At 35.4% G+C, this 24,216-nt stretch overlaps 1 protein-coding gene across 6 annotated transcripts in view; it reads right to left on the bottom strand.

The window, feature by feature from the left end:
- ZCCHC7 (zinc finger CCHC-type containing 7) overlaps positions 1 to 24,216 on the bottom strand; it is a 298,518-nt gene that overhangs the window by 67,437 nt on the left and 206,865 nt on the right. For all 6 annotated transcript variants that reach the window (XR_013829105.1, XM_079926882.1, XM_079926878.1 and 3 more), the window contains exons 6-7: positions 22,816 to 22,851; positions 2,125 to 2,220 (exon numbers count right to left, since the gene is read on the bottom strand). Coding sequence is in view for 5 of the 6 variants with exons in the window: in XM_079926882.1 (XP_079783008.1) it covers positions 2,125 to 2,220; positions 22,816 to 22,851 (132 nt within the window). In the remaining variant the exon portion in view is untranslated. The remainder of the gene's footprint in view (positions 1 to 2,124; positions 2,221 to 22,815; positions 22,852 to 24,216) is intronic.

The raw sequence follows: 24,216 nt of genomic DNA, 5'->3' as shown, positions 1-24,216 counted from the left end.
ATGGAGCTGCTTATGATTGTCCCTGCCTCCCCAGTTACAGTGAGTGGAATTAGGGAAGGGCGATGCCACATTCCCCTTAGAGTGTCTTTCACATGAAGAAGCTATTTATTAACATCTATAGAGCTGAAGTTCTGAAACTGAAGGGGAGGGGCCCGCAGACAGCTGTAACTACCTGCCCAGTCTCCTATTTGGATCCTATACAGTCTAGACTGATGTGGCTCTACAGAGCTATACAGTAGTATAAACACTTTCCAAAGCTAAATGTAAATTATATTTTGATTATCCACATCGCTGGTCCCCTCCATTAGCACAGACAATTGATAGTTGGCTATATAATTTATCTACTATTCTGGATTAGCCACACCACTGATCTTCTTCATTAGTGTGGATAATCTAGAGTTCTTCATCTATGGCAGCAATGAGGCTGCCAAATTTGCTTTATGGTAAATTAAAAATTATCTAAATCTAGATTTCAGGGATAAGTTCCAAATGCTTTTAATATATTTCCTATCTACATTAACAGGAGTGACTAGTAAGCAGTATGTGTCCAACTCTAACTGTTTTTCCTTAATTGAACAAACATAAATGCTAAAATTATACCCTTTTGCTTTAAAGAGGTAAGCAAGCATAAATTGTACATCTGTGTGATTCGTGTGGCAGTGGACTGCTTATGTGAATATGTTCGCTAAACAACATCTGAGTTTTGGCAACAAGGAGGAATACACAGAGCAGTAAAAGATCTAGAGATGATAATTTTGCAAAAACAAGGTATTCTCAAACTAGCTTTTCAGTGTGATTTCTATAGAAGTGAGGTAATTATACTGCAAGGTCCCTCCGTCTGTATCCCCATACTATGGATCTGATCACATTGGAAATACCAAATCAGTGCTGAGAGCTCTCCCTGTACAAATTCTTTGCTTTGGAAATAAAGAAACTGGAGACCAGGGAGAAAAAGCGGGTTGTTTTAAGTCACATGGTTAAGTCAGTAGTAGAGCAAAAATTAAAACTGAGGATCAGAGCTCCATCCTCTCTTTCATATTCTATCCCTTCACTCCACGGTCCTGCTGTCCCAACGTGGAAGAAAAACTCCATCTGTTGATGGACTCTGTCCCACACTTTTTCTTCTCCAGACTTTTTGTCTCTCCCCGTATCGTACAGCTCTGTCCCCAAGGTCTGCACTGGTGAAGTGCCATGGTCAGAACTCAACACGTGGCCTGCAATACCGTTCCATCCTACTGCTCACACCTCTATCCATTTTGTAGACTCCCTACCTCTGTGTGCTTTCCACCTCCTGTCATCAGATCTGACTTGATATTAGTATATTTTGGTTTCTAGGCTATTAGAAGCCTATCTGGAGACTGGGAGTGTATTTCTCCATAGAAATTTTCTACTTCTTGTGCCACTGCCTTTCCTCCTCTGTCTCAAGATTCCCAGAACATATGGGCTGTGAGTCTATTCTGATTGCATCCTGTCTCTGGGATGAACTGTTGCTGTTTCATGCTTAATGAGATAACTGGCTAGGAGACTCACTCCCACCTCAGAGCAGCAAGTTTCTGCTTTGACACCTCAGTATCTAGAACACACACAGTTTGGCCCTTTCAGTTAGGGTTAGGAAATATGCAGGTTGGATAGGGAATTGGGGCATTTGTGGGGTAGGCAGGATGGCTGATGATGCAGCACCTCTGTCTTTCCACTAGCGAGTGTCAGGGTTTGCATGTGAGTGGTAAAGATTTAACTGAACACAGTACAGGGGAAAACCAGAGACACTGGAGAACTATATAGAAAATCTAAAAATCACGATTTGGCTGGGTCAAAGTACTAGTAATCCTAAGAACTCGTGAGAACTGTAACCATTCTATTGACTACTATTATTTGTCTGAATGATTCTATGAGCTGTATTTGTTTTAGACTAACATGCATGTAAACTTAAAACATTTAGAAGAATGTGCTCTGACAGATCTGTTACTCTGGTAGGGACAGAAGTAAATCAGTTGAAAATATATTAAGTCTTACTTCAAGATATTAGTTTACAAAAGAAATGTGTTCAGAATTACTCGGGCTCATCTTTCAGCAACCACTCCTGAACAACAGAACGCTTTATGCCCAAATTCCACTTAAACTTACATGTCCGTAATGGCCTTCTTGCCCGCAGTTGTAGCAATACACTAAGGCTGATTGTCCAGAAGGGGTCTTTGGCTTTTTGGGTGGTCCAGGTTTGGTCTGCAACATGAATATTTGTGAAGATTTAGTGAATGTCAGAAGAAAATTAAAACCTCATTCTTTCCAAAAGAACTTTAAAAAATATATATCCTCAAGGTTTTTATTTATTTATTTTTGGCTGCATTGGGTCTTCGTTGCTGTGCACGGTCTTTTCTCTAGTTGTGGCGAGCGGGGGCCACTCCTCGTTGCGGTGCGGGGGGGTCTCTCCTGTTGCAGAGCACGGGCTCTAGGCGCGTGGGCTTCAGTAGTTGTGGTGTGGGGGCTTCAGTAGTTGTGGCTCGCAGGCTCTAGAGCACAGGCTCAAGTATCTGTGGCGCACAGGCTTTGTTGCTCTGCGGCATGTGGGATCTTCCCGGACCAGGGCTCGAACACGTGTCCCTTGCCTTGGCAGGTGGATTCTTAACCACTGTGCCACCAGGGAAGTCCCAGGAGGCAGTATTTCTAAGGAATCACTTACCTAACAAAAGTTCTTGGGACTTCCCTGGTAGCGCAGTGGGTAAGAATCCGCCTGCTAAGGCAGGGGACACTGATTCGAGCCCTGATCCGGGAAGATCCCACATGCCACAGAGCAACTAAGCCTGTGTGTCACAGATACTTGAGCCTGCGCTCTAGAGCCCGCAGGCCACAACTGAGCCCACATGCCACAACTACTGAAGCCCATGTGCCCTAGAGCCCGTGTGCCACAACTACTGAGCCCATGTGCCACAACTACTGAAGCTCATGTGCTCTAGGGCCCACGTGCTGCAACTACTGAGCCCGCGCACCTAGAGCCCGTGTTCTGCAACAAGAGAAGCCACCGCAATGAGAAACCCGTGCACTGCAACAAAGAGTACCCCTGCTTGCCACAACTAGAGAAAGCCTGCGTGCAGGAACAAAGACCCAATGCAGCCAAAAAAATAATAATAAATAAATAAATAAAATTAAAAGAAGAAAAGAAATACTGCCTCCTACAGTTTAGTGTGGAGACCCCATATTCAGATGGTTCTGTGTATTGAAGTGTGTAACATAACAATTCTTTTATTCTTAACATCAATGTGTGCTTTCCTCACCTTCCTCACTCCTCATTCCATTCCGCATTGTGCCCAATACTGTGTTACGTATTAGGTATCTCAGAGAATAAAAGCCCAGTAGAACATGACAGACATAAAAATAGATAACGACAACAATGTAAGCACAGTGATAGAAGTGTGTACAAGGTATTAATGGAGTGAAAAGGAGGACCCATCATTGGATGGGTAACGAACTCAGGCAAAGCTTCCCTTGAAATATAAAAAATTTAAATTTACTCTAAAAGAATTAGATGTAAATTTGTAATTTTGTACAAATTTCCGTTTGTAAATCAAATGGAAAATTTTAGGTAGAGGGTAAAGAGAAATTAGGATGCTTTTCAGGTTTCTAACTTGGGTAAACTGGTGAGCAGTAGTGTCAACAACTGATTCAGAAAAGGTAGGAAAAGAAGGCAGAGTCAATTTAGAGGGAAAGATGATGAAGTCTTTTTTGGATGTTGAGTATCTAGGTGGAGACAGATGTCCACCAGGCAGTTATCTATGTAAGATAAAGCTTAGAAAACACATCTGTGCTGAAGATTAGATCTGAAAGCTGCATTAATAGTGGAGGCTGAAATGACCAGAGTGGACAGTATCGCCATAGCCAGATGAGCAGCAGTGAGCTAAAGATGGAACCCTGGGAACAACAACACACGAGGGGCAGGCAGAAAAGCCTGTGAAAGAGACAGAGAAGGAGAGGTTAAAGAACGCAGAGCCACAGAGAATAGTCATAGACCTTAGAGTAGTTTCAAGATGGATGAACTGATCTACGATGTCAAATACAGCAGAGAAGCCTAGTGAGATTAGGGCTGGCAAACACCCTTAGATTTCGCACTGTTCATGGATAACTTTATTGTGAGAATTCTGGAATCAGTAAGAAGGTAGAAAGAGTAAAAAGCAATAGGTTGAAGAGTGAAGGAGATGCATTCAAAGGTGGTAGAACTATAAAGAAGAGGAAGGAAGTGATTACCCACAAAAGCCAGAACAGTTGTTACTTCCTATGGGGAGAGAATAGAGTACAGAGGGTCTCAGGGTAGCTGCAATTTTCTATTTTCGAACACAGTGGTGTCATATAACTAATTTATTAAATTGTACACATATGTCTGATGCACTTTTCACTATGTATATTACATTTCATAACAAGAAATGTTTAAAAAATGAATGGAAGTTGAAGAAAAGTAGACAGTAGGTATATATTATTTTAAGAAGCATGAGTAAGAAGGGGCAAAATAAGATCAGTCAGTACCTAGGAGGAGGATTTGGTGGAGTTTGTTATTAGAATGGGAGAGACCTGAACATGTGAGAAAGCTAATAGAGGTGGAGAAGTTGAAAACACAGAGAAAGGATGGATAGAGCAAAACTCCTGACGTGGCACGGGCTTTAAACAGGAGGAGAAAAAACTAATTCCCCCCATATTTTTTGGAGATTGAAAGGATGAGAATAAACTTGGATAAGTTTATTTCTTATATTCTTTATTGGGTGTCTACAAAGAGGGCCAACTAACTGGTCTGTCAACTGATTTTGTTGTTATTTAATGTGGCGAATAGGTGGTTTGTGGGATGTTTTATTTTCTCAATACAGGAAAATAATCTGTAGGTTATAAAAATAACCTTCTTCAAACAACTTTACTTTTAGCTCCATTTCCTAAATTGAAAAACGAGGATGACAATAACCTGTGAGATGTTTTCTAATGAAAATACAAAATGGAATTTACAATCTCAGCTATTACCAATTGGGATATAATCAAAAACACAGTCAGGGACTTCCCTGGCGGTCCAGTGGTTAAGACTTCGCCTTCTAATGCAGGGGATGCAGGTTCGATCCCTGGTCAGGGAGCTAAGATCCCACATGCCTTCGGGCCAAAAAACCAAAACATTAAACAGAAGCAATATTGTAACAAATTCAATAAAGACATTAAAAATGGTCCGCACATCAAAGAAAAAAAAACAAAAAACAAGCAAACAAAAAACACAGTCAACAAATATTTTATATCCTCTAATAAAAAACGTGGGTCACGAATTAAGACTAGCTAAAAGCCATTAAATACAGTTTTTTAAAAAATTATTTAATCTATTTATTTTTGGCTGCATTGCGTCTTCATTGCTGTGCACGGGCTTTTTCTAGTTGCGGTGAGCAGGGGCTACTCTTCGTTGTGGTGTGCGGGCTTCTCATTGCGGTGGCTTCTCTTGTTGCAGAGCACAAGCTCTAGGTGCACGGCCTTCAGTAGTTGTGGCACGCGGGCTTCAGTAGTTGTGGTGCACGGGTTTAGTTGCTCCCCAGCATGTGGGATCTTCCCAGAACAGGTTCAAACCCGTGTTCCCTGCACTGGCTAGCAGATTCTTAACCACTGTGCCACCAGGGAAGTCCCTTAAATACAATTTTAACTGGTATGCACATAAGCATGTGAACTCATGCAGCGGTTTACAAATTTGTTCAGGTAGTAGAGCACCGGGAAGACATGAAATTACTATGCAGAAATAATTTTTCCATCTAAAAGATAACTATGTTATTTGATGTGATACAAAACTGCAACCATGAGTATATGTGGTTTAAGAGAAAGAAATAAAACCAAAAGAGGGGTACCATGGATGTGAAGGTAGAACAGATAATGTTTCAAGGAAGAAGTTGTCAAAAGCTACTGGTGAATCAAGTACAACGAAGACTACAAAATCCATTGGACTTAACAGCCAGGAAGTTGTTGGCAACTGGAAACTGGTGTGAGCAGTTTCATTTGAGAGGCAGAGGCACAAGCCAGATTGTAAGGGGTTTATTGCAAGTAGAAAGATGCTAAAGAACAGAACACAGATGACTTTTTCAAGAAACCACACTGTGGGGCTTCCCTGGTGGCGCAATGGTTGAGAGTCCGCCTGCCGATGCAGGGGACACGGGTTCGTACCCCGGTCTGGGAAGATCCCACATACCGCGGAGCGGCTAGGCCCGTAAGCCATGGCCGCTGGGCCTGCGCGTCCAGAGCCTGTGCTCCGCAACGGGAGACGTCACAACAGTGAGAGGCCCACATACAGCAAAAAAAAAAAAAAAAAAAAAAAAAAAAGAAACCACACCGTGTATGGGAGAAAGGAAGGGGAGAAGTAGAGCAAAATGTAAGTCCAAGGATGCCTCCATTAGTGACATTTACCAGAGTGCTGGGCACATGGCATGAGCATCTATATACATTCTTTCATTAATCTATTCAAAAAATAATTATTGAGTACCTAATACATGCGAGATACTGTTCTAAGATCAGCTAATTGAGAAGTGAGCAAGACAAAAATCATTGCTCACATCTCCAGTGGTGGAAGACAGATGAACAAAACCAACAACACACACACACACACACACGGACAGTATCAGATAGTAATAAATGGTATGAAGGCAATTAAAACAGTTATGTAAATGAGTCATTGGTGGTGACTCAGATTGACTTTGGGGGAAACTCTCACTGGGAAGGTCATTTCTTATAACAAAAAACCCCCAAGTATGTGACCACTGGGGAAACAGCATTCTGGGCATAAGGCATGGGGAACAGGTAGTGCAAAGCCCTGAGGTGAGCATAAGCTTGCTATATTTGAGTATCTGAAAAATATCTATAACTTGGAAGTGTAGTAGGTGAAGGAAGACCAGGAGAAAAGGAGGTTCTAAAGGTGAAGAGGGGCCAGATCATAAATAAGGGTGAAGAGCGCTGGATTTACTTCATGTGGCATGGGAAGCTAGTGTGAAGCTAATGGTATGGGCTCAACAACTAACTGGCAACTGTTAGCAGAGAGTATAACCAATGAAAGAATAATCCACCCCCCCCCCCGATTATACACATTGTCTGAAAAACTTACCTATGTTTAAAAGTTTCTCTACTTATGTTTGTGCAAATACATGACAATTTATCTCTGAGCCCAGAATTCTAGATTGATTCATGAGAAGGAAAATACGTTCACTTATGTTTAGTCCACGGAATAAGAGTTCCATTGGTTCAAATCTTACACAAAAGGACAAGATGAATCAGGAAGTAATTATGAGGGGAGCTGATGAGAACTAAATTAGCAGGGATATCCAGACATTGGAATGGATACAGGTAGGGACTTCCTCACAGGAGGGGCCACCTGTACCCCTACGGGTGCTTCTGGCTTCTCCTTGGGAGCGCAGAACACAAGGATAGTCACACTACTACACAACTCTTCAGTGGTTCATTCCTATCACCTCCTCTCAGAGTAAAGGCCACAGTGCTCCTGATCCTCCTTTCCCTATTTCACCCTCTAGAATACTAAACTGGTTATTTATTATGTTTATCGTCTGCTTCCCCATTTCTAGAATGCGAGGTGCATGAGGGGAGGGATCTTCATCTAGTCCACTATGCATCCCTATGCCCCAAATCTAGAGTAAGTGTGCAAACTATGGCTGGCAGGTCAAATCCAGCCTCCTGCCCGTTTTGTATGGCCTATAAGGTAAGAATGATCTTAACATTTTAAAATGGCTTAAAAATTTTAAAAAAGAATGTTTTGTAATATGTGAAAATTATATACAATTCAAAATTCAGTGTCCATAAATTATTGGAACACAGCCAGGCTGCTTTTCATGCTACAGGGATCAAGTTATGACAGAGACCATTGACTGGCCTGCCAAGCTAAAATATTTACTGTCTGGCTCTTTACAAAAAAAGTTTGCCAACACCTGACCTAGAGCATAGTAAGTGCTCAATAAATAGGTGGTGAATGAGTAGATGTTACAGCCTCTAAAATTTTAGAGTGAAAATGAATTATGCAGCCAATAAAAGTATTTAAAGTAGATATGCATACTGAAAATCTCTGCTACTGATTGAGGATACAGAGCAAAAGCTTTATAGAATTTCTCTGAATTTAATTATTTTATTGCTTAAGTTTGAGGAAATTACAAGTAGTACTAAATGCTGTTCCATCTGTCTGTAGCACTCTTCTCCCAGGTAAATATGGTAAGCTCCTTCACTTCCTTCAAGTCTTGGCTCAAATGTCATTTTCTTAGTAAGGCCCTCCTAACCACCCTATTTAACGTTGCTAGCTCCTTCCAATTGGTGTTCCCTACGCTGCTTCACTACCCTCCCTCTCTTTCTTTTTTAAAACTCCATGGCACTTACTACATCTGACATACTGTATATTTTACTTGTTTGTTTTGTCTATCCCCCAACATGAAGGGATTCTGTTTTTTTGTTCAGTGCTGTACCCCAGGTTCCTACAACAGGCCTAGGCCTATAGTAGGAGTTCAGCAAATATTAATGAATGAATAATCAGGTAATGCATATATAAAGTACACGGCCCATAGTAAGCATCCAATACATTTTAGTTATTGTTAATAATTTGGATACTTTGGGAAATTATATCAATTTTTATGTCATTAAGGGACAATGTATAAAATTATGCTTTGATATATTAAAAAGGCTGAATAAATTAATACAGCTTCCTAAGCATCTCTCATACTTTACCTTGAGAATTAGCTATGTACTCTGGCAGAACCAGGAAGGAATTAGTAATACAAAGAGAATAGGAATCAGTCTTATAGTACCAGTAATAGAGACATCCTTCTTAACCAAGATTTTGAAAGCATGTTTCATGTTGATACTTATTTTATCTTGAAAGAAATCTCATTCAAAAAGCTTCATATTTAGCCCCACTGTTCATTTATGCCCCTGGATGAAGTGCAAACATTTGGATGTTCATTCATCTGAATAATATCACTAGTTAAAAACTTCCATTATTACTAATAAAAATAGCAACAGTATTTATATTGTGCTATGGAAATTTAAACTGTTTCACAATAATTAATTAGTAAATGACATAACAAACACTATCTACATACTCTCATTTTAATAAACTATCATGTACTAGGATTTAATAGGAATGAAATCAGCCTAGATCTTACCTAATTAGAGAACATTTCTGTATTAGAAAATACAGTAGTGAAAACTCAATAATTATTTCCAGTGGACAAGTTTTCATACTATGATCTAACAAAAATCCTACAGCTACTTAAAGTGTTAGAAATATAAATTTGTGACTCAATATTTCTGCCTTGGAGCGTGTCTTTATTTTTAATTAACAGTAAAGGTCCAATTTAAAGCAGAATGTGTCAACTGATTAGCTCTAAGTTCAAGATTCTGTCATACATGTCTGTACTGCAGACAAAAAGTTAAATGCAAGGGAATGAATGTAGTTTTTAGAACTTTTTTTAAAGTTAAAAGATTTATCTAAAGACTTTGACCCAATGGATAACCAAATGAACTATTTATGAAAGCAGATCTTTTTCTTTTCTTTTTTTTTTGTTACAGACATTTAAATAATCTATATTTGTAGGGTGATATCTTAGAGATTACTTTACTATCAATATATAGAAGTAATAACCTGGTAGATAGCGTTACCTATGAAAGGTCCATCCCATCTGCTATTCTTGCTGAAAGCTTTTCATGCACCAGTAAACTCAGTAAATATCAGAAGATAAAGCATAAGCCTACCATGCCACGGATTTACTCCTAATGTCTCCTCAAAGTGCAGCCCGATGCAACGATTACAAATGATTTTCTTCTAATGTCATTTTACATAACCCTTTTTTCTGCATGAGTAGTTAGTGCGGAATGAATGAATGAATGCCATTAAAACAGTTAATCATTATCTAGGACACTGGCCTTACTCCCTTCACTACTAGGAATCTCCATGACAAAGGCCAAGAGATCAAAACGCCAGAGCTGCCTCAGTGTCCTATTTCTAACAGTAATTTTTTATGCAAATGACCTGTTGGGCATCTCTCTCTGTGACCCTGAGCTGCCCTTATCTAAACTGACTTTGATCCAATGAGGGCTTGTATCTAGTTGAAGCTCATTACTATATACGATCTGCAATCAACTGCACTAACTAAAGGGAATTTTCTACTCTTGTGAATTCAAAACAGACTTATTTTTAAAATCATGCATATGCTTAAAGACTAGACTATGTTTTTTATTAATCTAATTTGTTATATGAGTATATATTAAAAAGCAAATATATTAAGTACTTGAAGTAAGTGTATTAATGACCAAATGTAACATTGATAAAGCACTGAGCTTAGCTCCAGTCCTTCTGAACATTTGTATATCAATGTTTGTATATACACCTCTCAAATCAATTATGTCACATTTGTATATACACCTCTCAAATCAATTATGCTTTTCATGTTTGAAAACTACCTTACTCTTTCAAAAATATTTCCAATTTCTTCTTTTAATAAACTCACTAACAGCACAAGCCTCCTCCCAATATTCAAGTATTTTAAAATATTCAACCCAAGTAATCAAATAGGATTTGCCAAGACAATGTTACAACAAACCAAAAGCTTGCCAACATAGTCAAAGTCCACTAGTTGAAGTGACCTAATGGCATGAATTTGACATTTGAGCAAAACAAAAGTTTGAATTTAAAATATACTTTTTCCCCCTATTTGAAGATATTATTTTTACTACCTACTCTAGAGATCAGATATAGTTTTCTAAGTATTTTATTTAGTTTTATGAAAAGTAGCCAGGGTAAGAATGGATGCCCTCCCTTTCCTTTGGTATTGTTCACAATATAAATGCCAACAGAAATGTAACTGGTACATATTCAAGGAAAATCACAGCTGGGGCCTAAAGGAATCAAAGGAAGAAATTTTAAAGTTGGGCAAATAGTTTCGCAGTGAACTGAACCAAAGCTGAGTCTGAAAAGGCAAAAAACGATTCCATATGACCAAAGATACAAAGGCTAATGTCTTGTCCTCCATTTTCAGTGTTTTTCTGGGGTGGGTCCTCACACCTGGGGATCTGAATTCCAGGTCTATTCCACCCACGATTTTAGACAAAGCCTTCCATTTGCATACTGTTCTGACAAATATTCACAGTATTACTTCCCTTTGAGAAATTCGGGGAAGAAGGTCTCTCCTCAAGCTAAAGGCTTTGAAACTATTTTAAAACAAAGCTTCCTTTATGAAGATTTTTAAGTTTTCCTCAGTGAAAAGAAAGAATTCAATTGCATTCCAGTGGACACTGCTACTAATTTCCCCTACATCCTAAAAATGCCATTAAAAACACCATATATAATGATATACCTATATTTTTTATGTGTTAAAAAACTATGTCATGTACCCAACAGACTCCCAATCCATTGGGTAATTCCTTAATTAGGCAGATTTTTGAAACATGTATTATGTACACAACAGACCGGAACCTCTCCTTTGGAGCATTTTCTAGTCTATCGGGTGATTACATCATTAAGCCACACATGCTATGTAGAAAAAATCCTTATGAAAATTCATGAAAAAATGTACAGCACAACATTAGCATGCAGCAGACGTGTATGCTTTTGATATTTTCTCTGTTAAAAAAAAACTACATGAAGTAATTAGTCCAGGTCATGAAAACATGAGAAAGGTACCAGACACTGGTGAAAACGAAAATTGCAAAAAATTGCATTTCTCATGGTTTAGCAGAGAGTAATTTGCTTTATTGGAAAACAGATTCTAAAACAGTGTTCATTTGAATTGCAGCAGAATAAAGGGTGTTGCTTTATTGATTTGATATTTCCTATGTACATGTAATTTCTTCCCTACCCCTCTTTTGGATACTCTTAAGTTTTACAAGCCAATGGGCTGAAGGTTGCAAATGACCAGTGTGGTTATTGACGTCCTTGAAGTACTGTATGTTTGTATACTTATATCTTCATTTTACGTAACCTAGAGTGTAAGGGGTTACATGACTGTATCTTTTTCAAGTCAAAACTATGCTACAGTAATAAGAATAGAAGTAAACTGTTGGTATAACTCCAACCAGATTATATATTCACAATGTTAAGTGTTAGGCAAAATCTGAAAGCCAATATATTTGCAGACTAAAATGAATGAAGCATAAGTTTTATAAAAAGGAGCTATTAAATTTATTAATTTATGATTTTTCTTTTTGTAAATGACATTCTACCCCTACCCCCCAAAAAAGCCAACAACAAAAAAGAAAACCTCAGTAAGCAGAGAACAATGAACATATGCAAGACAGTAAGGATCACAGTAATTCACCCCCTGAATGTTCTAAATCTTCATGGCTTAAAAAGTATCCCAATTTTCTCCAAAGGTAGTGGCATTTATTCACTGGGCCATAGCTAATTTTACATGGAATGCAAAAATGTTAGTTTAAGTTTAATTTACCACCCTATTTAAATAAATCCAATGTAGCTCTCAAACTGCAGAGCTATCCCTCTGTCTATTTTAATTTTAAAGTAAGTTAGCAAAGGCTTCCTTCTTAATCCCCAGAGACTACCTACATAGTGACACAAACGCACAAATTTATGACAGCAACATAAATGCTCTTCTGAAGTAATGTGCAACATTAAGTGAAAATCGTTTCCTGGAAAGATATTATAGGTATCTATATTTTATTTGCCATCTTAAACATATCTGGGTCTTTATGGCCTTATTTTAAAAATGTATTTCCTTTTTATATTTCCTGGTGCAAATGGACTGCATAAATAAGCAATGTGCTATGAGGCTTCAGACCAGCCGATAAAACCTTTCAATTTTCATGCCAGCTTCTTCTTTTGTAATTCAAATCCGCCTGGAAACTGGCAGCTCTGAAAACTGAAACAAGCACTGCCACAAATACCTTGTAATGCTATCGACCTTGTCTGCCCATGCAGTGAGAAAGGGGGATGCGTATGTGTCTGCAGCCATCCAGATAACACAACTCATTTTTTGGGGGGTGGGGGGGGATAACAGAAGCCAGCCCCAGACTCTGCACCCAAAGCAGTCATTACCAGTCACACTGGAGAATAAGTCTCTTCAAAATACACAGTGCATTTAAAAACCATATATGAGGCTGAGCCACTGCTGTCATTACCAATTTTAATTTAGCTCCTTCAGTTTGCCAGCCAGATAAACTCTTTAGTGCTGTTTTTTAATCTATTTGCCACATTTTATGTTTAAGATTATAGTAATATGGACAGGAGAAGGAATCACTTTTAGGGGAAATAAAGAAATAGATCCGCTTATCGGCGCCCATCAGAAAGTTCATTAATCAGCCAGGCTTTGTGCCCTCTAAATTGAAAGGTTAAATAATCCTCTCAGGAATATTTCTTGGCCCCTCCGCCAATTGTCCGGAGAGGAGCTGCCATTCATAGTACGAGGGATCGGTGACAGGGTATCTTACCACTGTTTGGACCCCAAACAATGATGGACAAATGGCCTGGTTTACAAAGAACCTTTTAGTACATGGATGGAAAACGACCACAAGCTTTGATGGAGGGTGGAGGGATGAGGAGGGCATGGAGACAGTATGTGGGGGAAGGGAAAGAGAAGAACACATACATGTGTGAATCCATGGATATTTTATCTGAATGTTTATTGGGGTAGACTATAAAACACAGAAACCACATTAATATACATCTACCAACCACACGCAGGGCTTAACATATTCAAATCTGCTTATATATTTTGCATACAATTGCACATAAACTATCACTGAAAAATTGTAGAATAAAAGAGCCACAGCTTTATTATATTTATTAGCTAATACACACGGGATCCAAATAAGCCCCGAGATTTTCATTTTTGCCATAACTCCATATGACTTACAACACATACTTCTCCCCCTCCCCATACCCCACTCGTGCTTATTCTACTGAAATACTCTTAACCATCAGTCACAAAGATAGAGAATCCCACAGCTGTAAGTACCTGTTTAAAGGGGGGAAGTAATGCTTTTTTGCTTTTACAATATGCTCCATCTTAGCTCCTACATGTCTTAAAGAACAAACATGGAATAGGAATGCTCTTTGAAAGAATACCAATCACATCCACTGAGGAAGTGTTTAATTTTGTGTTGCCCTTTTTGCTGGACCTATATGAGAATACGGGTGGGAGACTGCAAAACAACTGAACAAGCTCTTATAACTCAACATTTTGCTGTGAAATCAGGCTGGTTTCTGGCATCAGTCATGTGAAGGCCATGAAGCAGTTTTACCTGAAGTGCAAAAAACTGATATGCTATTTTGTTTCATTTCTCATCTGATTAACATAAACCCTCTACCACTAGCAGAAAGTATTATATTTGGTTATGATACATGACTATATTCAGATGACACTGAAGTTACCACCTAAGAATTATACATTTATTAACAATATATTTTTTCAAAATGATATCATTATATCTTTATATGGCACACATTTTATTTAGTCATTTTCACTAAAAGAGAAAGTATGTTTGTGATCTACTCTTAAAAGTCTTTATAATGATTTTTAGGCAAATCAAATTAAGAAAATAATTTGTTTGCTGTAATTTAATTAAAAGTTACTTACCTACATTTCTAGTAAGAAGACAAGCATAAATAACTAGAAAATGAAAACTGAGGTAAATAATTTTAACAAAAGGCACTGCTTGTGGGGATTTTAATTTCAATAACTATAAGGAGGAAAAAATTTTTTTTCCTCCTTATAAAAAAAGCATTACGGATCTCCTCATCATAGGCATATAAAAGGCTTCACAATATATAATCTGAGTTTGGGCTATTAGTCCAGTTGCTGTCTCTACAGGAGTGAGGAATTTGTGGGTTTGCTGTATTGGAGCTCACAGAGTGTTGAACACAGGCTAAGTGTTAGGTATTGTGCTAAGTACTTTACATTTATTATCTCACTGCATACTTATAACAGCTCTAGAAGGCACTATACCCATTTTTCAGATGAAGAAACTGAGGGTCTCATAAGGGAAATATTTTAACTAGGTTTGCATATCTAGTAAATGAAAGAGCCAGAATTTAAACCAATGTTTGATCCCAAAGCTGGCATTTTTTCCCCTATATTATGATAAAAAACATTCCTTAGTAATTTCCTCAGAAATAAGTCTGCCCTTTCAGCCGAATTTTATAGCACATTTTTCTAAGGACTTCAGTAAAATGAGAAGGAAATGCGGTACAAAGACAAATAAATGAAATGTGAGAGATCCAAGAAAGAGAGAATTGAGATTTTATTATATAAATGAAAGTTAAGGAACAACCAAAACTTAGTTCCCCTAACTGAAAAGAAATGTGGGTAATCCACAAATACATGTAAAGGAACAATATTTATGTAAAATGGGTATTTATAGCCATGGATATATTACACATTATAAAGATGACCTTATAATCTAGCTAATAGATTTAATTTTGTATGATTTTTGAAAATCGGAATTAAAACATCGAGACAGCTTTATTACCAACTGATTCACACAGTGAATTATTTTTACAAAGCTAATATGAATTTCTGAACATTCCCATTGAATATTTCTTGTTTTTAAAATGTGATCTGCCAGTGTAGTGGTACACCAATTAAGGTGACAATCTCTTTTAATTCCAAAGATACTAAAAATATATTTTTGGTTAAATGTCTTCTAAACATGAAGCATTTTTCTTCATATAATAGTTTTGATATTTCTAAAAAACCAGAATTGTTGGTCTTGGAGGACCACTGCCGAACTCAAAATAGCTGGAAGAAAATATTTGCAAACGTACAAAAATATGACTCTCATGACTTTCTGGCATGTGGGGATCAAATGGCAGATGAATTTCAAGTCTAAAATCTGACTGAGTTTATCAGTAATTCATTAACTTTTAGTCTTTTAAGAGATTTTGCTTCTAAAACCTTAAACTTAATTCAACTTAAGTTTACAACTGTAGTTTATACCATAACAGAAAATGTAACATGAGTTCAGAGAGACTGTTCATGTCAATAACTCAAGGGGTTCTTTCATGAATCTTTTCCTGCAGATTAGTCAAATGATTGACCAAAACCTTTAAAGGTTATGGTTGATCATGACTGTGAATGACTAAGTGATTCCTAAATACTTAAGACCTGTTAGGAATTACTGTAATCTACCATGTCATTCACATGCATGACTACTAAAAGGAATGCTTAATACATATATCACTGGTCCAGTATACTTTACTTCTATTCTTGCACTGAAATGTCCAGAGAAGATCATGACAAGCTCAATCACCTGCAATATATTTATTTAAGGAATACGTGAATCACCCATTCAAAGTACATATGAAAAATAATCACTTGAATATGCTAAAATTATTCTACCTAATAGTTGTATGCTCTTTACGTGTACTTAACATGACAAAGAATAGGCACCATTCAACATTTCAGATTTTTGAACTCTAATTTATTATATACTGTGCACTGTTAAACTTCACGGATCTTGAAAATTCTCAGGCTACCTGTTTTACATTCATTTTTGTCATAACAGGGACAGTATTTCAAAGTGTAGAGCTTCAAGGAAAAAAACAACGTAGTTTTCTTTGGGGTTATATGAATAATGTATGTGTTTTTTAAGGAAAAGAAAGAAAATATTTTAAAAATGTTATATATATATATTAAAATTATAAATACTTAGAAATTGGAATTTAATTACCATAAAATTTAAGTATCAAGAAGAAATTGCCCCTACAGTAACTAACTATAATTCCTTTGTAAGTAAAGGTGAACATAACTAGGGAAAAGAAAAAAAGTTAGAAAATTTTGTTCAATTACATTTGAACAAAAGTCCAAATGTAATTTTCCATCTTTCTATCATCCTCAGGAGAGACATTTATTAACAGGTAAGAAAATAAAGACCACAATAGGAATTTCTTTACATTTTTAAAACAGAAGTAAAACTTGAAGTCCATACAGTAAATATGTAAGTCTTAAACGTAATAGACTTTGCTGCCAGCCACTAAGGGGCATATAAACAAGCACAGGCATTGTTTTGTCAATTGAAGAAAGGAAGTTGCTGTTAGAGTTTTAGATTCAATTAGTTTATTATTAGCAACATGTACTACATAAAAAATAAATAGAAATCACGATGATGGGTGATCAGGACATTAAAGATTTAGAAAATGACAAAAACACAGCTGTTTGTAGGCCAAAACATTTGTAAAGAATCTTTTCTAAATTGTGTGAATGCTACATACTTTTCATTGCTTGATTATCTGAAACACTTAAATCTACATTAGAATTATTTTCATAAAGCAAATCTACATTAGAATTATTTTCATAAAGCACTTGATATTATTTAAATATATTAAAACAACTACTCAAAATATTCCATTATTGACTTCCCATTTAAAACTAATTTTTGCATTAAAATATTAGAATCAAATAAGTTGGGCATTCTCTCTGAAAGGGATGACACTTCAATATTTCTCGGACAAAATGAAAATATGAAGGCTCTCCCATGTGCTTCAATAAATAGAAATAAACTATATTCAAATCTAATAATTTTATTCTACTCCCATTCAAAAACAAGTTTGTATACACACAATGTCTAGAGATCTGAGGCAACACATTGTGAGAGGAAAAATAACATATGCATTTATAATTCACAACGTTCACTTTTTTCCCCTTCCTTTTACAGAAGCTTTAGAAAATTGCTTTTTGATGATTTGGCAAATTGTATTTATTTTTAAATGAATCTCATTTATTGAGATTGATAATTCCAGGTTTCATTTGCTTTGAAATTGCATTTTCCAATTGCTTCCAATGATAAGTTCTAGCAAATGTGGTCCAACATGCTAGTGAAAAAAATCAGTTGACCTATTCTGTAAATGTAGTAATTATCTTTTACACTAAATTCAAAACATGGTAAGACTGAACTAAAAAATTATTAGCAAAATGTTGACATTAAATTCTTTAAGACCAAGGTGAATGTTTAAATAAATATTAATGCATTCACATAAATTTTCCATTTGAAAAAAATCTTTAAAATTTTGGTCACTGTCCAAATGTATTTCTATCTCTGTTATCATTGATGGAGTTTTAGAAAAATAAGTTATCAATGATTATTCAGAAAATTCTTTTTATTCAGACCCCAAAGTAACTTGAAACAGAAAGCAGTGTGATTTACTTTATAAGTACTACAATGGAAAAATGGCCCTGAGGTACCACAAAATAGTCATGTACCATCTGAATCCTCAGAGCATGATTATATTCACCTCAGTAGTGTTCTAGTATTAAGGGCATTTTTAATAAAAACTAAAACTCTGAAAATTTGACAGAGATGTACTATCTTAATAGCAACACTTAACCACAGTGATTCAAGACATAGAGGAAAAACCCCTACAATTTAAACAAGAGTATTCCCAGTTCTTAAGGAAATTGGCAAAGTGAATTGAACAACCAAAAATAAGAGCCTCCAAAATGAATTTATAAAGTCTTAGTTTGTGATAATTTGTATGCCAGGCCTCAAAAAAACGTATGAAGAAAAGTTTATTTAAATAATTCTAAAATAGAGTGAGGCCTAGTTCTCATTGTATTTGAAGGTAATTGACATTTTAAAATGCAGTATGTAACCAGTTCTATTTCCTTTGATACACACACACACACACACACACACACACACACGAAAAAAGAAAGTCCTATCTCTTGATATCTACTGTGTGGATGGGGTTCTTGTGGGTTTCGCAGTTCTGCTTATGTAGCCGAGGAGCTCTCAGATTCTGAGATTTAGGATTCCCAACATATATTCAATGAAGAGAGAGAGACAGAGAATTTTTGTCCATGAAAAGAAAAGGTTCTGGCTTGAGGCTGACTTTTTAAAACTCTTTTAGACTCTTTTAAGTTTTTCTCATTTTAAGTTAAGTAAAATATATTCCATTTTAGTATTAGGTAGAAAATTGTTACCCACCCTAACTTTCGTCATAATTCCAGGATAAAGCCCTTTGTACAGCTACTGCCTCATAACCAAATTCCACTTTCTTAGTCTTTCCTTCTGGACTGTAAAACATAGTTCTAAAATTAAATTTAAATCTTTTGACATTTAGGGTTACCTATTCTATGGTATGGCAGAGAATGTTTTAGAGAGTAACATTTGTTTCCATACGGTGAAAATCCAGAAAACACATTTCTAAATTGATGTTTCCAGGTAAGGAGAGAAAACTGAGTGGCAAGATGGAATGATATTGTTAATTATTGTCTATAAGATATGCTCTGGCATTCAACTGGTTCAGGTAAGACTACTATTAATTACTAGTAAACTCAGGTTACAAGCCTTTCCTAGACTAGAAAGGAAGACAAGGAAACTACTCCTCTCCATGCCCCTGAGAGCAAGTATTTTACTTTTCGAATTCTAGGCATTCCAAAACTTACACATAAAGAAACATTTAAAACTTAATTCTTCCAAAAAGGTTACATTTTCTTCCTGTTTAAACTTTTAGTTAAAATAAAAGGTAGTAGGTTGTAACACATTTTAACAATGCACATAAAGAAATCCAAGCGCAAAATTAAACATAAAAGATGTATTGTCCTTTTTGGTTCTTAATACATACGGACCCCAAATAGCAAACTCTTGGTTACTTTTTTAAGTAGATTAAAAACAAGATTAACAAAATGTCCAAAGCATGTCAAATTATAGCCTCTACTAGTTAAAAATTCTGCTGGTTGTAAACCTCTGTTGGTGGCCATTTTGGCCTAGGATTTTTAATATAAATGAGACTAGAAATGACAGGGGATGGGGGAAGGGACTTTCCTTCTTGAATAGTTAAAGAGGGAAATTTTTTTATCTAGAATAAGTTATCTGAAAGATGAAAAAGAATATTCAAAGTTAGGCTTTACCAAAATCTGAAAATATAACAAATTAAGATATAAGAACAGTGCTATATTACTGAAGATTTAAAAAACTTTCCAAACATTTTTTGAAGGAGGTAAATACATAAACTATTTGGAGAAATTATTTAATTGCTAAATAAAAATCATATATTTTTCTTTTTCCCATGCCGGTCTCCAAATTGATAATCTAAAGTCATTAAATTACATGACATAATTTTATAGCCATTAAAATATATAAAGAAAAATGACATGGCCAAATAGTTGTTATAATATGGATACATATGTACATATACAAAAATATATGTAGTGCCTTAGAGTTTTATTAGCATGTACCGTTTAGAATGATGGTCTTATTTTTTTATTAATTAAGTCTAGTCAAGTCTAGTTAAAAAGCTATTCTATTCATATAAGTTGTAAAGGAGACTTTATTTGATCTCTCATGAAATTGCTGAAAATAGTGAACACCTCTCTTTTTAAATTTTCCTCTTATTTCAGAATGAGGAAAATGTGTTTTAAGGAATCTTTGATTTGATTTGATTTCACAGGTCCATTTACACCAGTCAACTTACTATCTTTCTTATGTGTTTGAGAAATAAAACTCTGTTTAACCTATAGACTTTTTTTTTTTTTAAAGAAAGTGATTCCTGGATAGATCTTAAATTTAGTAGCTAAACTTTAGGTTGTGTAAACGTCCTTCTATTCTCACTGATTGAGAGTCAGATAAAAGCAATAGAAAACTTCTTAATTGTACACATTTCCAAATCAGATATACAAATCAATTTCTCCCCTCAAAAAGCATAGTTTATTTTGGGTAAGAAATGGGCATATTTTGGTTAGAAAAAGAAATTAATCAACGATTAAGTGTAGAAATACCCAGTTTTAAGAAGATTGGTTTAAATGAATATACAATAGCAGTTCTAACCTGGGCTTTATTACTCGGTCATTGCCCTGATTGACGCCACATTCACGTGTGAGGGCTACTATGAGTCAATAGATGGCAGTCCATCGCCTAGTAAAAGAGCTGAAGATGACTAAACTCATCATGCATCTTGCTTTCATTCAAGATTAAATATTGCTCAATTGCACACATTAGGATATTTCCTATATATATAATTATTTGGCTATTTTGCTGGATTGATATAGATGTACATGTTTATAAATATACTTGTTTTGCATTTATACTTGCACCGTAAACTAACTCTTAATGACTAATTATTAATTTAAACTTGATAATTATGAATTGTGATAGTTATTTCAATATTACTTTGAAAAATTAATCAGGATTCCAAATTAAGACAAACTTTTCAAAATGATTTTGTTAAACTTATAGATAGAATATACTGTAATTTCCCCAAAGGCAAATTCGTTTTGTTTTTATTTTTTTCCCCCAACTATTCTTTTTACAATTTATGTTTTTCAAAAGCTACAATATTAAATGAACCTTCAAATATCTCTGTTATACTAAACATTGATTTCTATCCTTCTGTGACAGTTATATAAAAGAATGCAGGTGCAAATAATGAAAAGAATGGCTTTAAAATAGTACTTTCTATACTTCAAGTTTGGAATTTTCTAACTTAGGGGAGAAAGGAAAATTAATGCAATGTCAAATCCATTAGGCTATTACTTAAAAAAATGTTGATGAAAAACTTGCTATACAGTTACAAAGAGTGACTGTGATCTTGAAAAGTGTAATACATGATTGGATTCCAATTAAATTTAGGCTAAGAATTTCACCATAGCCTGTTAGGATAAAAAAAAATTGCTACCCTAACACAAACATATTCATGAGTTACACCTGTAACATATATGTGTAACGTGTGTGTGTATGTGCGCGCTCCCATGTGCATGTATTTATTTAAATTTTTTTTTGGAGTAGGGGATAACACTAAAGATTTTTAACAAAACCCAATTTGGGATTGAGGATAGTTAAGGAATTACAGCTTTCTACTGAGAATCTTTAAACAAATTAAACAGTGATAACAATGTGAAAACAAACCACTTGGTGTACTTCTTGGGCTTGTGATAGGCACAACTGAGTCTACTTATTGGTTTATTTTTACTCCATAAGAGGAGAGCAGTAAGAAGACATGTTTTGTAGAAACTCTGCCCTTTCTATTTTTACTACGTCTTCCTATAAACAAAACTTTTTAATAAGTTAAACTTTAAAGAACTGCTTTAAAATATACTGCATAGCTGTATAATTACAAGAGTAATTTTTAATGTTGTCTCTTGCTCAGCACAACATATTTAATACATTAAAAGAAATGACAAGTAGGGCTATGGTGAATTATTGAAATTATTTAAGCTAAATAATAAAAATAAACTGACTTCATAATATTGAGCATTAACCAATTGATTCCACAGCAAACTATTGTTTTTGCTCCTACTTAGCCTAAAATCACACTAAGAGGAAACCACAGAATTAAATAACTTAAATGGTATTAAGCAGATATTTATACACTTTGAATGTCAAGAGAAGCTTAAGGATATGACAGTTGAATTGTTCTATATGAAAGATGTACTAAGTTTTTTCTAGCGTCACTGAAAAATATGTGTAAACATTTCAGTAAAGCCAGAAAAATGATAATGGAAGATAGTGTGGACTGTATGCTTGTGGACTGTAGATACAACATTTTAAAGATGTTGGATTACTACTATTTTTTTGCTTCTAGCATACTTCTCCCCTTTAATTTAATGAATGTGGTCTAGGAAGACTGAGAAATACCATGATGTAATCGTTAAATGATGTGAGTAATAAAAGACAATCAAAATCTTTTAAGAGCAGGAAGATAAAGGATAGAGGAGTGGGCAGGGGAGAAGAGAAAAAGTGTATTATTGCTTTCTCAGTGCAAAAACTCTTCAGATGTTTATTATCTTCCGGTAGAAGATGCTTGTCTATATTTTATGGTCAGCAGTTCAGAGCAGGGTAAATAGGCTGGGTCTTGGGGAAAATAAAAACGGTGTTTCTACTTACCGTTAGGTGATACTGCCTCCAGATTTCTGGGCAAGCCTGGAAAATAAAAATATTGATCAGCTGGGAGCATGAAACAAGGTACTTTACAGCCTGTTGGTTTTGGCATAACCCAGCATCCACTGGTGTCGGTCACAGGAAAATAAGAAGCTTAACAGAAAGGGTCTGCATTTCAGCTTCAAAAACCTGGCTAGACAGTTTAATTGAATTTTACACTGGTTTAACACACTCCCTGCCATTGTCAGAAAGCCAGTTACAAAGTTTTCTCTCTTTTTTTTCTTTTCAGGTTAGAAGTTTTGGGTACTAAGATGTGATTAAGAGCCATAACTCGGTTAAACTGATAAATGAACAGCAGTGGTCAAAATCAGTAAGACTCACCAAGTACACCTTCTAAAAGAACATTTTGAACCTTGGTAGTATGACAGAAAACAATTTAATAGCAATTGCTTTTAAGAAGCCTTCGCAGTAGTTATATATTTCTGATGTTTTACCTAATCACTTGCTACTAACTTTCAATACTCTATGACATAGATAACAAGAGTATTAAAAAAGCAAAACAAAAAACAACCTCAAGAATCTGAAGTCCATGCCTTTTCCCTTAAAAGTTGTCTTCTCCATCTTTACATTTATAGAGATATAACTTTAAAAACCCAATAAAACCTCAATACTTTGATAAAAGATGGATTTACCGAAACCAGAATAGGTAACAACAAAACAAAACAAAAGCAACAGCAGCAACAACAACAAAAACCAGTTAGGAGATATTTCCTTATGGATACACATATAAATCTTTCCGTATGCTTAAATTATGACTCTGTTAAGAGACACTTCTAACTGAGCTCTTTATGAATTGTTGATCAGTTTACTATCTTCTCAGAAAAAGAACTGTTGAAGACAGAAAATATTTTTAATAACTATATTATAGCAATGATTTTAATAAATTAAACCACCAAGCTAAGTAAATGGCAATCCTTAAAGTGAATGTGAATTTATAGCTTTTGTTTAAAAATGTGTATATACACATATGCATATACATACACATATGCATACCTAAAATTAGAATGAGTTAAATCTTTTTTAAACCTTTATAATCTTTGACATATACTTTGAAACAATTCTTTACCTGATCTCTCATTCCTCTTTCATTTATTTTTCAGGGTAGGGATAAAAGTAACAAAGATGATTCACACAATCTAAAAATATTATGGGTATGGCAATAATTCAGAAAATAACTTTTGAATGGCAAAATCTCTACTGATTATACCATCATTAGTGATTAGATCAAAAAAAAGTAGATATGTTCCAACCATGCTGAAAATTTTATCCATTATGCATCTTAAGCTTAACCATCCAATGTAATTTTCTAAAGAAAGGTGTGTAAATTAGACAATTTAGTGGTCAGCT

The sequence above is a fragment of the Stenella coeruleoalba genome (genome assembly GCF_951394435.1).
Source record: "Stenella coeruleoalba genome assembly, chromosome: 7".
Lineage (NCBI taxonomy): Eukaryota > Metazoa > Chordata > Mammalia > Artiodactyla > Delphinidae > Stenella > Stenella coeruleoalba.
The sequence above is the reverse complement of the archived record's forward strand: the minus strand, read 5'-3'. Positions and strand labels throughout refer to the sequence as shown.